This window comes from Oncorhynchus masou, chromosome 2 (assembly GCF_036934945.1).
Source record: "Oncorhynchus masou masou isolate Uvic2021 chromosome 2, UVic_Omas_1.1, whole genome shotgun sequence".
In the NCBI taxonomy this organism is placed as follows: Eukaryota; Metazoa; Chordata; class Actinopteri; order Salmoniformes; family Salmonidae; genus Oncorhynchus; species Oncorhynchus masou.
In genome coordinates, this window is record NC_088213.1 from 18,570,186 (window position 1) to 18,584,375 (window position 14,190).

Here is a 14,190-nt window from a genome sequence, read left to right on the forward strand (position 1 = left end):
ACAGTAACTCTCCAGGAACAGGGTTGGTGACCCCTGCCCTAGGGCCTACAGGACAGTAACTCTCCAGGAACAGGGTTGGTGACCCCTGCCCTAGGGCCTACAGGACAGTAACTCTCCAGGAACAGGGTTGGTGACCCCTGCCCTAGGGCCTACAGGACAGTATCTCTCCAGGAACAGGGTTGGAGTTAAAACATACAGGACGGTAACTCTCCAGGAACAGGGTCGGAGTTAAAACATACAGGACAGTATCTGTCCAGGAACAGGGTTGGAGTTAAAACCTACATGATGGTAACTCTCCAGGAACAGGGTCAGAGTTAAAACATATAGGACTGTATCTCTCCAGGAACAGGGTTGGAGTTAAAACATACAGGACGGTAACTCTCCAGGAACAGGGTTGGAGTTAAAACATACAGGACGGTAACTCTCCAGGAACAGGGTTGGAGTTAAAACATACAGGACAATATCTCTCCAGGAACAGGGTTGGAGTTAAAACATACAGGACAGTAACAGGACAGGAGTAACTCTCCAGGAACAGGGTTGGAGTTAAAACATACAGGACAATATCTCTCCAGGAACAGGGTTGGAGTTAAAACATACAGGACAGTAACTCTCCAGGAACAGGGTCGGAGTTAAAACATACAGGACGGTAACTCTCCAGGAACAGGGTTGGAGTTAAAACATACAGGACAATATCTCTCCAGGAACAGGGTCGGAGTTAAAACCTACAGGACAGTAACTCTCCAGGAACAGGGTCGGAGTTAAAACCTACAGGACAGTAACTCTCCAGGAACAGGGTTGGTGACCCCTGCCCTAGGGCCTTCAGGACAGTAACTCTCCAGGAACAGGATTGGTGACCCCTGCCCTAGGGCCTACAGGACAGCCTCCAGGAACAGTGACAGCCTAACTCTCCAGGAACAGGGTTGGTGACCCCTGCCCTAGGGCCTACAGGACAGTAACTCTCCAGGAACAGGGTTGGTGACCCCTGCCCTAGGGCCTACAGGACAGTAACTCTCCAGGAACAGGGTTGGTGACCCCTGCCCTAGGGCCTAGAAACACTTGTGTAGATCTGAAAGGATCTGATACGTGTAAATACTTCATGTGGTTAGTAACAATTCCTGGCAATACGTATGAACATTATGGCGCCTTGCAAAGCGTACTGGTACCGAACAAGTGTGTTCCCATACTCCTGTAAAACACCTTGACATGAAAAACAAGTACTTGCAATAGTATGGTTTGTCCACTTCAAAATAGATCATTCAAGAAATCTGTCATAAATTTTGCCAAAGAAATATTAGTTGCGCAATTTTACATCTAACTAAGATGTTAGCATGAAAACTATTTCTCTCATGTTGAAGAATCCCTACTATTGACCAATCACCATCGAAGGGGTGTAGACTTTGGCTACCAACTTCGACTTGCTTCGAGAAAAAATGCACACGAGCAGCCAAAGACCTTTGCCCGAAGACCAAAACAGACAAAGACGTCACAAAATGTTGTCATAATATATGCACTAACTGTTCCGAACTGTTTCAGGTGTAATGCATGCGGACGCCTTAAGAGAGGGGGGAGTAGGGGTTGATTTGGGATAGGGCATTGGTGGATATTATTGTCCACTTTAATATTCCATCTTATTCCCCATCTTAAAACCCAGCTGACCTCTAACCTCTTAGAGCTGATTGAGGACTGTTTTTATTGGCTAAGAGCCACAGTATGAGATTGGTTCTCTCATTGAGATTGGTTCTCTCATATTCATTGCGAAAGATGCATAATGCCAGAAAGAAAGAAGCCTATTTCCCGGAAAGAGGTAGAAAAAGCATCTCAAGTATTGCATTTCAATTTAAGAATAACAACGAACATTTCAATTTTAAGAATAACTTTCTGTGAAAGCTTCTATTGAAATGTTAATATAATATATTAAAGCCTTTCAAAAATAATTTTCTAAACAAGAAGATTGCCTTGAACATCCTTGAGAAAAAAGTCAGCTCTGAACCTATTCAATGTGTCTCCGTTGCAAAGAGGTGAATGTTAAAAAAAATGGTTTCCTCGAAACAAAGTAATGTTTTCTTAGAAGCAGTATCACTGTTATGCAAGCCTGGGGCCACTTACAAATCAAAGACAACCAGACATGTGAAATATACTGCTACCCTAAAAGCCACCCTTTTCTGAAACGACTGCAGTAGACAAATGTAGACTGTATTATAGACTGCATGGGGTGTTAGAGGAGAGTTGTGTTACTAAGGGAAGTTCCCGGGCAGTGACAGAATGAATAGAAAGCAGCCAATATGAAATTTAATTACCGTCACATATCATTGGCTAACTGACTTCCTACACTTGTAGAAAAAAAGTGCTACCTGGAACCTAAAAGGGTTCTTCGGCTGTCCCCATAGGAGAACCCTTTGAAGAACCATTTTTGGTTCCGGGTAGAACACTTTTGGGTTCCAGGTAGAACCCTTTCCACAGAGGGTTCTACATGAAACCCAAAAGGGTTCTACCTGAAACCAAAAAGGGTTCTACCAGAAACCAAAAAGGGTTCTCATATGGGAACAGCCAAAGCACCATTTTGGAACCTTTTTTTCTAAGAGTGTAGGACAGACCATAAAAGCACATCGCACTGGGCACAGAGGTCAATTCAACGTCTATTCCACATTGGTTCAACGTAATTCCATTGAAATGATGCGGAACAAACGTTGATTCAACCAGTGTGTGACCAGCAAGAAAGCACTGATCATTTATTTACATTCCAGTGAAGAGGGACTCCGGGATGCTGGCCTTCTAGGCAGAGTTGCAAAGAAAAAGCCATATCTCAGACTGACCAATAAAAATAAAAGATTAAAATGGGCAAAAGAACACAGATGAACTCTGCCTAGAAGGCCAGCATCCCGGAGTCTCCTCTTCACTGTTGACGTTGAGACTGGACAGAGGAACTCTGCCTCGAAGGCCAGCATCCCGGAGTCACCACTTCACTGTTGATGTTGAGACTGGACAGAGGAACTCTGCCTAGAAGGCCAGCATCCCGGAGTCACCTCTTCACTGTTGACATTGAGACTGGACAGAGGAACTCTGCCTAGAAGGCCAGCATCCCGGAGTCTCCTCTTCACTGTTGACGTTGAGACTGGACAGAGGAACTCTGCCTAGAAGGCCAGCATCCCGGAGTCGCCTCTTCACTGTTGACGTTGAGACTGGACAGAGGAACTCTGCCTAGAAGGCCAGCATCCCGGAGTCGCCTCTTCACTGTTGACGTTGAGACTGGACAGAGGAACTCTGCCTAGAAGGCCAGCATCCCGGAGTCACCTCTTCATTGAGGTTGAGACTGGTGTTTTGCGGGTACTATTTAATGAAGCTGCCAGTTGAGGACTTGTGAGGCATCTGTTTCTCAAACTAGACACTCTAATGTACTTGTCCTCTTGCTCAGTTGTGCACCGGGGCCTCCCACTCCTCTTTCTATTCTGGTTAGAGCCAGTTTGAGCTGTTCTGTGAAGGGAGTAGGGAGATCTTCAGTTTCTTGACAATTTCTCGCATGGAATAGCCTTAATTTCTCAGAACAAGAATAGACTGACGAGTTTCAGAAGAAAGTTATTTGTTTCTGGACATTTTGAGCCCGTAATCGAACCCACAAATGCTGATGCTCCAGACACTCAACTAGTCTAAAGAAGGCCCGTTTTCAGCTGTGCTAACATAATTGCAAAAGGGTTTTCTAATGATCAATTAGCCTTTTAAAATGATAAACTTGGATTCGCTAACACAACGTGCCATTGGAACACAGGAGTGATGGTTGCTGATAAAGGGCCTCTGTACGCTGATGTAGATATTCCAGCTACAATAGTCATTTACAACATTAACAATGTCTACACTGTATTTCTGATCAATTTGATGTTATTTTAATGGACAAAAAAATGGACAAAAAGGACATTTCTAAGTGACCCCAAACTTCTGAATTGTAGTGTACATTTAGTTCCATTAGACTGGTTAAAATAACACGTCTGCTTATTTTTGCTCTGCAAATACACAGGATCACCATTTTGTGTAGCTAATTGTTGTTCTTGCTTTACACATTTGCTGTTCTCACCCACACGCAACCAACCAGGGATCTGTATGGGTTTTGTGTGGCAGGAATAAGTTGAGAGGTTCTGGCCCATGGACAAACACACACACACACACACACACACACACACACACACACACACACACACACACACACACACACACACACACACACACACACACACACACACACACACACACACACACACACACACACACACACACACACACACAAGCCATCCTCCCCTCTGATCCCTGTGCATCTCAGGAGCAACGTCTAGGAATGATGAGAAACTATTCTCTGTTCAAATGGAACACTAGTGCCACAGCTGCAGTACCAGAACATAGTGACACACATAGCCCAGCAGCTCCCCTGTGCACCCGTAAAAAGTGTCCCCCAGTTTGTGCCAGGCACAACAGCACCATGGTGATGATAGCTAACACGACTCAGCTCGGTCCATTGTCAAACTTGGCAGAGTAGGAGTCAATCCTATGATAAGGGAATGGAAAGAAGCACACAGCGTTTGATAATTTCCCCCTTTTTTGAGCGTTTTTGGCAGTGTAAAAACCAGTGGTCTTTGAAATGAACCATTAAAGGGGCAATCAGCAGTAGAAACGAACACTTTTTCTGTTCAAAAAGCTGAGGGATGGGGCTGGAGAGTTGTAATGAATTAAAATCATAAACAGTGCTATGGATGCATGGACTGACCATCCATGATATCCACATTATAGTTTTAACCATGTTTTAAGGCTATATAGTGTGTTTACATTTACATTGTTGACAAACATTGTAAAACAAGCTTATAGTAAAACAAGCTTATATTTTGGGTTCTGATGGGGAACAACAGTTGATCTAAGCTCATGAGTTATATGTCATATTTTTCAAGAATCAATGGGTACATATCAGTCCAAAAATAGATGTAGCAACTGCTGATTGCCCCTTTAAATGCAAAGTGGCTCCCTATGTGTCCACGACTAACTTCTGAGTGGGTTTTTGGCCGGATGGTGAGCCAGTTTTCACTTCTTATTCTCTGGCTGTTTTGGAATGGAATGACATCTTCACATCGTTACGTAAACAAACAACCGCCATTTTGTTTCTCTCAAGTCAAGTGGATGGCAGCCAGGCGGTCACTGACCCTAGATGGGGATCCAGTTTTATCTTCTATAGGGAATAGGGCTCAAACATAGTGCACTATATAGAGAATAAGGATTAAATGTAATGTACTCTGTAGGGATGAAACGTAATGCACTATATAGGGAACAGGGCTCAAAAGTAGTGCACTCACACAAACAAACACAAACAAACACACACACACACACACACACACATTCACACACACACACGCACACACACCTCACATACCCCTGAATCCACTCTGATGATTTCCACCCCAAGGAAAATATAAAGAGTGTTTTGCAACTCGCTGAAGGTTAGGGTGTAGACAAGTTCATCCGGCGATAAACGACTCTGTTTTTATTATCTTACAATATATAATAATAATAGTCAGTGCCTCTATGTGCTTCATAAACACCTAGACGCTACGCATCTTCAACAGCCTGCTATGAGCTCATCATGCGTAGACATCCCCAATTACTGACAATATCCTCCTGGTGAAAATAAACAGATTTAATTACAGAGCATTATAATCATCAGTTCCCTGTTTTCACATATTACAGTTTATAACAGCTAGAATATAACACTAGCGGTATGTGTGTGTGTATGTGTGTATGTGTGTATGTGTGTGTATGTATGTTTGTATGTGCGTGTGTATGTGTGTGTGTGTGTTTCTGAATGTGTGTGTGTATGTGTGTGTGTGTGTGTGTGTGTGTGTGTGTCTGAATGTGTGTGTGTGTGTGTGTATGTGTGTATGTGTGTGTATGTATGTGTGTATGTGTGTATGTGTGTGTATGTATGTTTGTATGTGCGTGTGTATGTGTGTGTGTGTGTGTGTGTGTGTGTGTGTGTGTGTATGTGTGTGTATGTATGTTTGTATGTGCGTGTGTATGTGTGTGTGTGTGTTTCTGAATGTGTGTGTATGTGTGTGTGTGAATGTGTGTGTGTGTGTGTGTGTGTGTGTGTGTGTGTGTGTGTGTGTGTGTGTGTGTGTGTGTGTGTGTGTGTGTGTGTGTGTGTGTGTGTGTGTGTGTGTGTGTGTGTGTGTGTGTGTGTCCAATAGAACAAGGAATTGTTATTAAGAGTTCTATCTGAAACATTCTGAATGCTTCACCAAATATACCACAGCCCTCCTGAATGGGTATTTGAACGTTTTTTTAAATGTTTTCCAAACGTTACAGGTTGTCTTGGCACAAAGGGAACCACATAACCGGTAGGGCGCTGCTTCCTCACCTGGTACGTCGTTCAGACATCCTAGTACAGGTGTGCTGGGTAGGAACACTCCTCCACTTCTTAGCCTCCACCACCATACCCTCTGCATCCACCAGCCCAAAGCCATACAGGTGACTCACTGAGAGAGAGGGAGGGGTGGAGAGAGAGAGAGAGAGAGTGAGAGAGAGATGAGAAGGAGTTAGACCTGTGTCTAAATGGATGAGTGAAGCTTCTAAAGAGAAAGCTGCCCTAAATGATTACATTCCATCTTTCTTTTTTCCTTTCTTTAATTCTGGGGGTGGGCGGGGGGGAAGCATATCCTGAACTGGTGTAACTACTACACAGCTGATGATGGATTTATACCAAACAGTTCAAATGTTACACCTTCCTCTCCAGGTGAAGTGATAAGAGAGGTACCAGCGCTAATCAAACACACACACTCACACGTACATACACACACCAACTCAGCTCTACAGTGTGCCTTGTGAGTCAAAGGCGAGCAATTACGCAGAAATCATAAACCAACACGAGTGCTGGAACAGAAAAAATATGTTCAATGGCTGAGGGATCTCTGAATACTGGGGGATCTCTGAATGCTGGGGGATCTCTGAATGCTGAGGGATCTCTGAATGCTGGGGGATCTCTGAATGCTGAGGGATCTCTGAATGCTGGGGGATCTCTGAATGCTGAGGGATCTCTGAATGCTGGGGGATCTCTGAATGCTGGGGGATCTCTGAATGCTGGGGGATCTCTGAATGCTGGGGGATCTCTGAATGCTGGGGGATCTCTGAATGCTGGGGGATCTCTGAATGGGGGATCTCTGATGCTGGGGGATCTCTGAATGCTGGGGATCTCTGCTGGGGATCTCTGAATGCTGGGGGATCTCTGAATGCTGGGGGGACTGGGGGATCTCTGAATGCTGGGGGATCTCTGAATGCTGGGGGATCTGAATCTGGGGGATCTCTGAATACTGGGGGATCTCTGAATACTGGGGGATCTCTGAATACTGGGGGATCTCTGAATGCTGGGGGATCTCTGAATGCTGGGGGATCTCTGAATGCTGGGGGATCTCTGAATGCTGGGGGATCTCTGAATGCTGGGGGATCTCTGAATGCTGGGGGATCTCTGAATGCTGGGGGATCTCTGAATGCTGGGGGATCTCTGAATGCTGGGGGATCTGAATGCTGGGGGATCTCTGAATACTGGGGGATCTCTGAATGCTGGGGATCTCTGAATGCTGGGGGATCTCTGAATGCTGGGGGATCTCTGAATACTGGGGGATCTCTGAATGCTGGGGGATCTCTGAATGCTGGGGGATCTCTGAATGCTGGGGGATCTCTGAAAGCTGGGGGATCTCTGAATGCTGGGGGATCTCTGAATGCTGGGGTTCTCTGAATGCTGGGGGATCTCTGAATGCTGGGGGATCTCTGAATGCTGGTGGGTCTCTGAATGCTGGGGATCTCTGAATGCTGGGGGATCTCTGAATGCTGGGGGATCTCTGAATGCTGGGGGATCTCTGAATGCTGGGGGATCTCTGAATGCTGGTGGGTCTCTGCTGGGGATCTCTGAAGGACCAAGTTAACGAACACTGCCATACAGTATAAGACAGCGGAGGCTGGTGGAGGAAAAATGCCTGTCCTCCCCATCTCTCCCTCCACCAGCCTCCACTGCTACAGGAGGAGTCCATTGTACTGTAGCTACCTCTGTGTCCGGCTGCGTTGGTCTTCCAGTCGTTGGCCTTCAGGTGGACAGGCCTGGACGTCTTGACCAGCAGGTGCTGGATATCTCTCCAGCTGACCAATGGGCTGGAACAACATAAATAAATGTGTTGCAGCGTGCCCTGATGAACACGACCCAATACATACAGTTTTCATGACTTAGCTTGTGGTTTGTGCCCGGGTCTTAAGGAAATCACAAAGAAGGCAGTAAGAAATGACAGCTGTTTACCCATATTGTTTTCCTTACACAGTATGGCCAAAAGTAGAAAACTATAGAAATAAGTAAAATGTATTTGCACAAGTCACTCACAAATAGTTTGACGTTTTACTTAATTGAAATCATTTAGAAGATCAATTCGCTCATTAAAATCTGATGTAGAGCGATCAAATGAAATGTACCCCATTCTGCAGTTGTATCATTGTGTATCATTGTCTAATTGTGTATTAAGCACGTAATTAGAGCAGTAAAAATGCATGTTTTGTCAAACCCGTGATCTACCACAGCTGTCAGCCTGTCAGCATTCAGGGCTCAAACCAATTTATAATTGAGTATTGCGCACATAGTCTATATCCGGGGCTCCTCCCACTGTCTAGGAGACAACTATGAGCTACATGACCCAGTAACAGCAGTAAGATGGAACACCATTAACACATCTAGTTAGTATTCCATCTATTATTATCTTCAATTATTCTCTGTTATCTACAGACATGGGAATAGTCTAATAGTCCCTGATCCACAGGTGCAGAGCTACTGAAGGTGTGAACACAAATCACCCCTGCTACTACCTGAGTTCCTCAGCTCAAATGTATGTGTGTGATGCGTGCGTTTGGCGTGCGTGCCAAAACATCCCATGAACCGTTCTCCTAAAAGAATGTGGACCCTGAAAAGGGATGTCCTTCCACAGTAATGAACCAGTTATGAGAAAAACGCCACGATGTTGAGACTCCAGAGTCTGTGCAACGTCAAGATAAGACCTCCTTGACAGGACAGATGTCACTGAAAGGTCTAATCAGACAGACGGACGGACGGACAGACTGTAGACAGAAACAAGAAAAGAGGGATGGAGGGATAGGGTAGAGAGAGAAAGAGGGATGGAGGGATAGGGTAGAGAGAGAGAGAGAGGGATGGAGGGATGGGGATAGGGATAAGAGAGAGAGAGGGGATGGAGGGATAGGGTAGAGAGAGAGGGGGATGGAGGGATAGTGTAGAGAGAGAAGGAGGGATGGAGGGATAGGGTGAGAGAGAAAGAGGGATGGAGGGATAGGGTAGAGAGAGAAAGAGGAGGGATGGAGGGATAGGGTAGAGAGAGAAAGAGGGATGGAGGGATAGTGTAGGGATAGAGAGAAGAGAGATGGAGGGAGGGATGGAGGGATAGGGTAGAGAGAGGGATGGAGGGATAGGGTAGAGTGAGAGGGATGGAGGGATAGGGGATGGGAGGAGACAGAGGTACCAGTGTGGCCATCAGTAGAGAGGGATGGAGGGATGGGTCACCTGACAGAAGGGATAGGGTAGAGAGAGAGAGATTAGAGAGAGAGGGATGTGGGGGATAGGGTCAGGGATGGAGGGATGGAGGGATAGGGATGGAGGGATAGGGTCATTTCTTCTTGAGTTAGAATGGATGGAGGGAGACTGACAGGGATAGAGAGAGGGATAGATGGATATGGTAGAGAAAGGGAGAGGGACAGGGTAGAGAGAGAGGGATGGAGGGATAGGGTAGAGAGAGAGGGATGGAGGGATAGGGTAGTAGAGAGAGAGGGATGGAGGGATAGGGTAGAGAGAGGGATGGAGGGATGGGGGGATAGGGTAGGGAGAGAAGAGGGATGGAGGGATAGGGTAGAGAGAGAGGGATGGAGGGATGAGGGATGGAGAGAGCTTGAGGGATGGAGGGATACTCTCACTCACATATAGGGTACATGAGAAATGGAGGGATAGTAATGGCGGCAAGGAGATGGAGGGATAGGGTGAGGGATGGAGGGATTGGGGAGAGGAAAGACCAATGGAGGGATATGGTTAGACTGGATGAGAGAGAGAGAGGGATGGAGGGATGTTAAAGTAGAGTGAGAGGAGGGATGGAGGGATAGGGTAGAGAGAGAGGAGAAGGGCAGATGGTAGAGAGAAGGGGGATAGGGTGGAGAGAGAGAGAGAGGGAGAGAATAAGGATGGAGGGATGGAGGGATAGGGTAGAGGGAGAGAGAGGGATGGAGGGATGGAGGGATAGTACTGGGAGAGAGAGGGATGGAGGGATAGGGTTAGAGGGGTACTGACTTGGCTTGAGAGAGAGAGAGGGATGGAGGGATAGGGTAGAGAGAGAGGGGTACTGACTTGGCCTCCAGAGTGAGAGCGATGACCCCAGCCACCATGGGAGCCGACACAGAGGTACCAGTGTGGCCATCAGTACATCGCTGCCGCAAGTCTGTGGTCACCTGACAGAAGGGAAAATGACAGATTACATCTTATTCACTCATCATCTTTCTTTACATTCATTTCTTCTTGAGTTAGAATGGCTGCCGCAAAGACTGACACTCAGAAATGTGTTCCCTAAACCACACAATGCACTGTACAATCAGTTGCCTGTCGAGACACACAAACTATATCAATACAACATACATTCTATTTACAGTAATATTTACAGTAATATTTACAGTAGTGATGACATAATAATGACTAAGTACAGGAACTTGTTTTTTGGCATCTTGGGTTATGTCCTAATACTCTTATGCAGCTTCCTTTTCTTGTTCCCTTTGCCACTACACTCTCACTCACATATTACATTCTCACAAATCAATAGTAATGGCGGCAAGGAGACAGCAATGAGTGGAGTCTATTTGGGACTCTTGGCGAGGAAAGACCAATTGACTGTTAACTGGATGCCGGAGCAGGGAGCACATAGCCAAGGCTTGTTAAAGTACATGACAGATGGGTGAGGGGAGAAGGGCAGAACCTCGCCGTAAACCCTGCCACCCACCACCAGGAAGAGTAGCTGCTGCTTCCGCAGCGGCTAATGGGGATCCTAATAAATACCAAATACCACCACTGCCCCACCATGTGTACTGGGCTGGGGCCACAGGTTCAGCTTCTGCTATACTCATTAAATATTATTCTCAATTTGGTCCCTGTAAAACCAACCAGGACACCCACAGTGTTGGTCTAGACCATAGGCAGGGGAGGGGGCAGCGAGAGGTACAGGATCCACAGCCCCGGAGGGCTGTAACAAGCATCTTGACAAATATGGCCCCTGAGCCCAGGAGGTCAGAGCCCCACCCAGAGTTATCACACCAGGGCCTTAAAGGGATAGTTCACCCAAATTACAAAATTGCATATTACATGTTGTTTCTTTACCTTGGAAGCAGTCAATGAGAAACAGCAAGACACACTTGTTTTGTTCACTTATGCCCCTGCTACCAACCTCTATTATTTGCAGTTTGAGATGATTTGGACCAGATTTTTTTTACCACGTAATGCCAAGCTTTTTAAAGGATACTTCTACTTTGGGATACATTGACTGTTGTAGGTTTGTTAGAAAATGCTTATGTTAGCAGTTCGTGGTAATGGCTATGTATACCAAACCTCAGTGTGGATTTACGTCTCCTTGTCCCTGGACTGCTTTCAAGTTAAGTAAACACATTTATAAGTTTATAATTTTAAAGAATTGTAAGCGAGGGATCTCTGAATGCTGGGGGATCTGCTAACTCCCATACGGGAGTTGTACTGGTCTCTCCCGAGCCCATACGGGAGTTGTACTGGTCTCTCCCGAGCCCATACGGGAGTTGTACTGGTCTCTCCCGAGCCCATACGGGAGTTGTACTGGTCTCTCCCGAGCCCATACGGGAGTTGTACTGGTCTCTCCCGAGCCCATACGGGATTGTACTGGTCTCTCCCGAGCCCATACGGGAGTTGTACTGGTCTCTCCCGAGCCCATACGGGGGAGTTGTACTGGTCTCTCCCGAGCCCATACGGGAGTTGTACTGGTCTCTCCCGAGCCCATACGGGAGTTGTACTGGTCTCTCCCGAGCCCATACAGGATTGTACTGGTCTCTCCACTTGAGGCCATACCACCCTGAACACGCCTGATATTTTCTGATCTCAGTAGCTCCGCAGAGTCGGGCCTAGTTAGTACTTGGATGGAAGACAGCCTGGAATACCTGGTGCTGTAAACTAAAATAAATGCAAATAAAAACTCTAGCCTATGCCTCCACCAATCCACTACTTTCAGATTTGTGGAATGTAGTGAACGCAACCCTGACATTTAATTTAACTAGCATCCATCAATATAGCATCTCTAAACACAGACCTATCTATCTTTTGTCCAAGTTTCCACCCACAAAATACTCACTATCTGTTTTATCTCTGTAAGCCAGCAAAACATTTGAATTTTATGAAAATTCAATTAACTACTTACAGGGCCTTCAGAAAGTATTCATGCCCCTTGACTAATTCCACATTTTGTTGTTTTACAGCCTGAATACAAAATGTATTTAATCATTCTTTTCGCTTACCCATCTACAAACAATACCCCATAATGACAAAGTGAAAACACGTTTTTAGAAATGTTGGGCCTGGTTAGTACTTGGATGGGAGAAAAAATATACATTTATATCAAATATTTGTTTTGCAATGTCATGTCTTATTATGTCTGTTCCTGTCCTTTCTCTTCACTCTGTCTCTCTCTGCTGGTCTTATTAGGTTACCTTCTCTTTCTCTCCTTCTCCAGCTGTTCCTCATCTCCCCTAACTAGCTCGTTCACCCTTTCCCCACCTGTTCCCTTTTTCCCTCTGATTAGGTCTCTATTTCTCTCTCTGTTCCTGCTACTTTCGGTGTCAGATTCTCGTTTGTGTTTCTCATGCCAGAAGCAAGCTATCGTCTTGTTTGCTTCCTCCTTGTCCTATCCTGTCGGAGTCTGCCTGGCAGGTGCATCCTGTACACTACTAACTGTCTTTCGTTTGCACTGTGTCCAGTTCATCTGATGCTACGTGTGATCAGGTACCACCGTTCCTCTATGACCCGCGCCTACCCAGAGCGACCTGCAGCCTGTCGCCGCTACCCTGTCGCCGCTACCCAGCTCCTCTGCTGCTAAGAAGGGGACTCTCTTGCTATTCATCAGAGGGACTTTATGTCTCATTTGTCGCCCTCTCTGCGGGTAGTCTATTGTGCCATTGTCAACGTCTGAAGAGGATCTATGTCTTTCCTGTTTTCTCATTAAAGAACTCTGTTTCTGTTAAACCGCTTTTGGGTCTTCACTCAAGTGCATAACATGCAAATGAAAATGAAATACAGAAATATCTAATTTACATACAGTACCAGTCAAAGGTTTGGTCACAACTACTCATTCAAAGGTTTTTCGTGATTTTTACAATTTTATCAAAATATATTTTATATATGACATTTACATTACATTTAAGTCATTTGGCAGACACTCTTATCCAGAGCGACTTACAAATTGGTGAATTCACCTTATGACATCCAGTGGAACAGCCACTTTACAATAGTGCATCTAAATCATTTAAGGGGGGTGAGAAGGATTACTTTATCCTATCCTAGGTATTCCTTAAAGAGGTGGGGTTTCAGGTGTCTCCGGAAGGTGGTGATTGACTCCGCTGTCCTGGCGTCGTGAGGGAGTTTGTTCCACTATTGGGGGGCCAGAGCAGCGAACAGTTTTGACTGGGCTGAGCGGGAACTGTACTTCCTCAGTGGTAGGGAGGCGAGCAGGCCAGAGGTGGATGAACGCAGTGCCCTTGTTTGGGTGTAGGGCCTGATCAGAGCCTGGAGGTACTGCGGTGCCGTTCCCCTCACAGCTCCGTAGGCAAGCACCATGGTCTTGTAGCGGATGCGAGCTTCAACTGGAAGCCAGTGGAGAGAGCGGAGGAGCGGGGTGACGTGAGAGAACTTGGGAAGGTTGAACACCAGACGGGCTGCGGCATTCTGGATGAGTTGTAGGGGTTTAATGGCACAGGCAGGGAGCCCAGCCAACAGCGAGTTGCAGTAATCCAGACGGGAGATTAAAGAATATGAGATTCTTTAAAGTAGCCACCCTTTGCCTTGATGACAGCTTTGCACACTCTTGGTATTCTCTCAACCAGCTTCATGAGGTAGTCACCTGGAATGAA

The 14,190-nt window shown here is 46.0% G+C and overlaps 1 protein-coding gene across 1 annotated transcript in view; it reads right to left on the reverse strand.

Moving 5' to 3' along the window:
• Positions 1 to 5,556: 5,556 nt before the first annotated feature.
• furina (furin (paired basic amino acid cleaving enzyme) a) overlaps positions 5,557 to 14,190 on the reverse strand; it is a 44,192-nt gene continuing 35,558 nt past the window's right edge. The window contains exons 9-12 of the mRNA XM_064989226.1: positions 10,409 to 10,509; positions 8,069 to 8,172; positions 6,389 to 6,506; positions 5,557 to 5,649 (exon numbers count right to left, since the gene is read on the reverse strand). Of these exons, the coding sequence (XP_064845298.1) occupies positions 5,613 to 5,649; positions 6,389 to 6,506; positions 8,069 to 8,172; positions 10,409 to 10,509 (360 nt within the window). The 3' untranslated portion in view covers positions 5,557 to 5,612. The remainder of the gene's footprint in view (positions 5,650 to 6,388; positions 6,507 to 8,068; positions 8,173 to 10,408; positions 10,510 to 14,190) is intronic.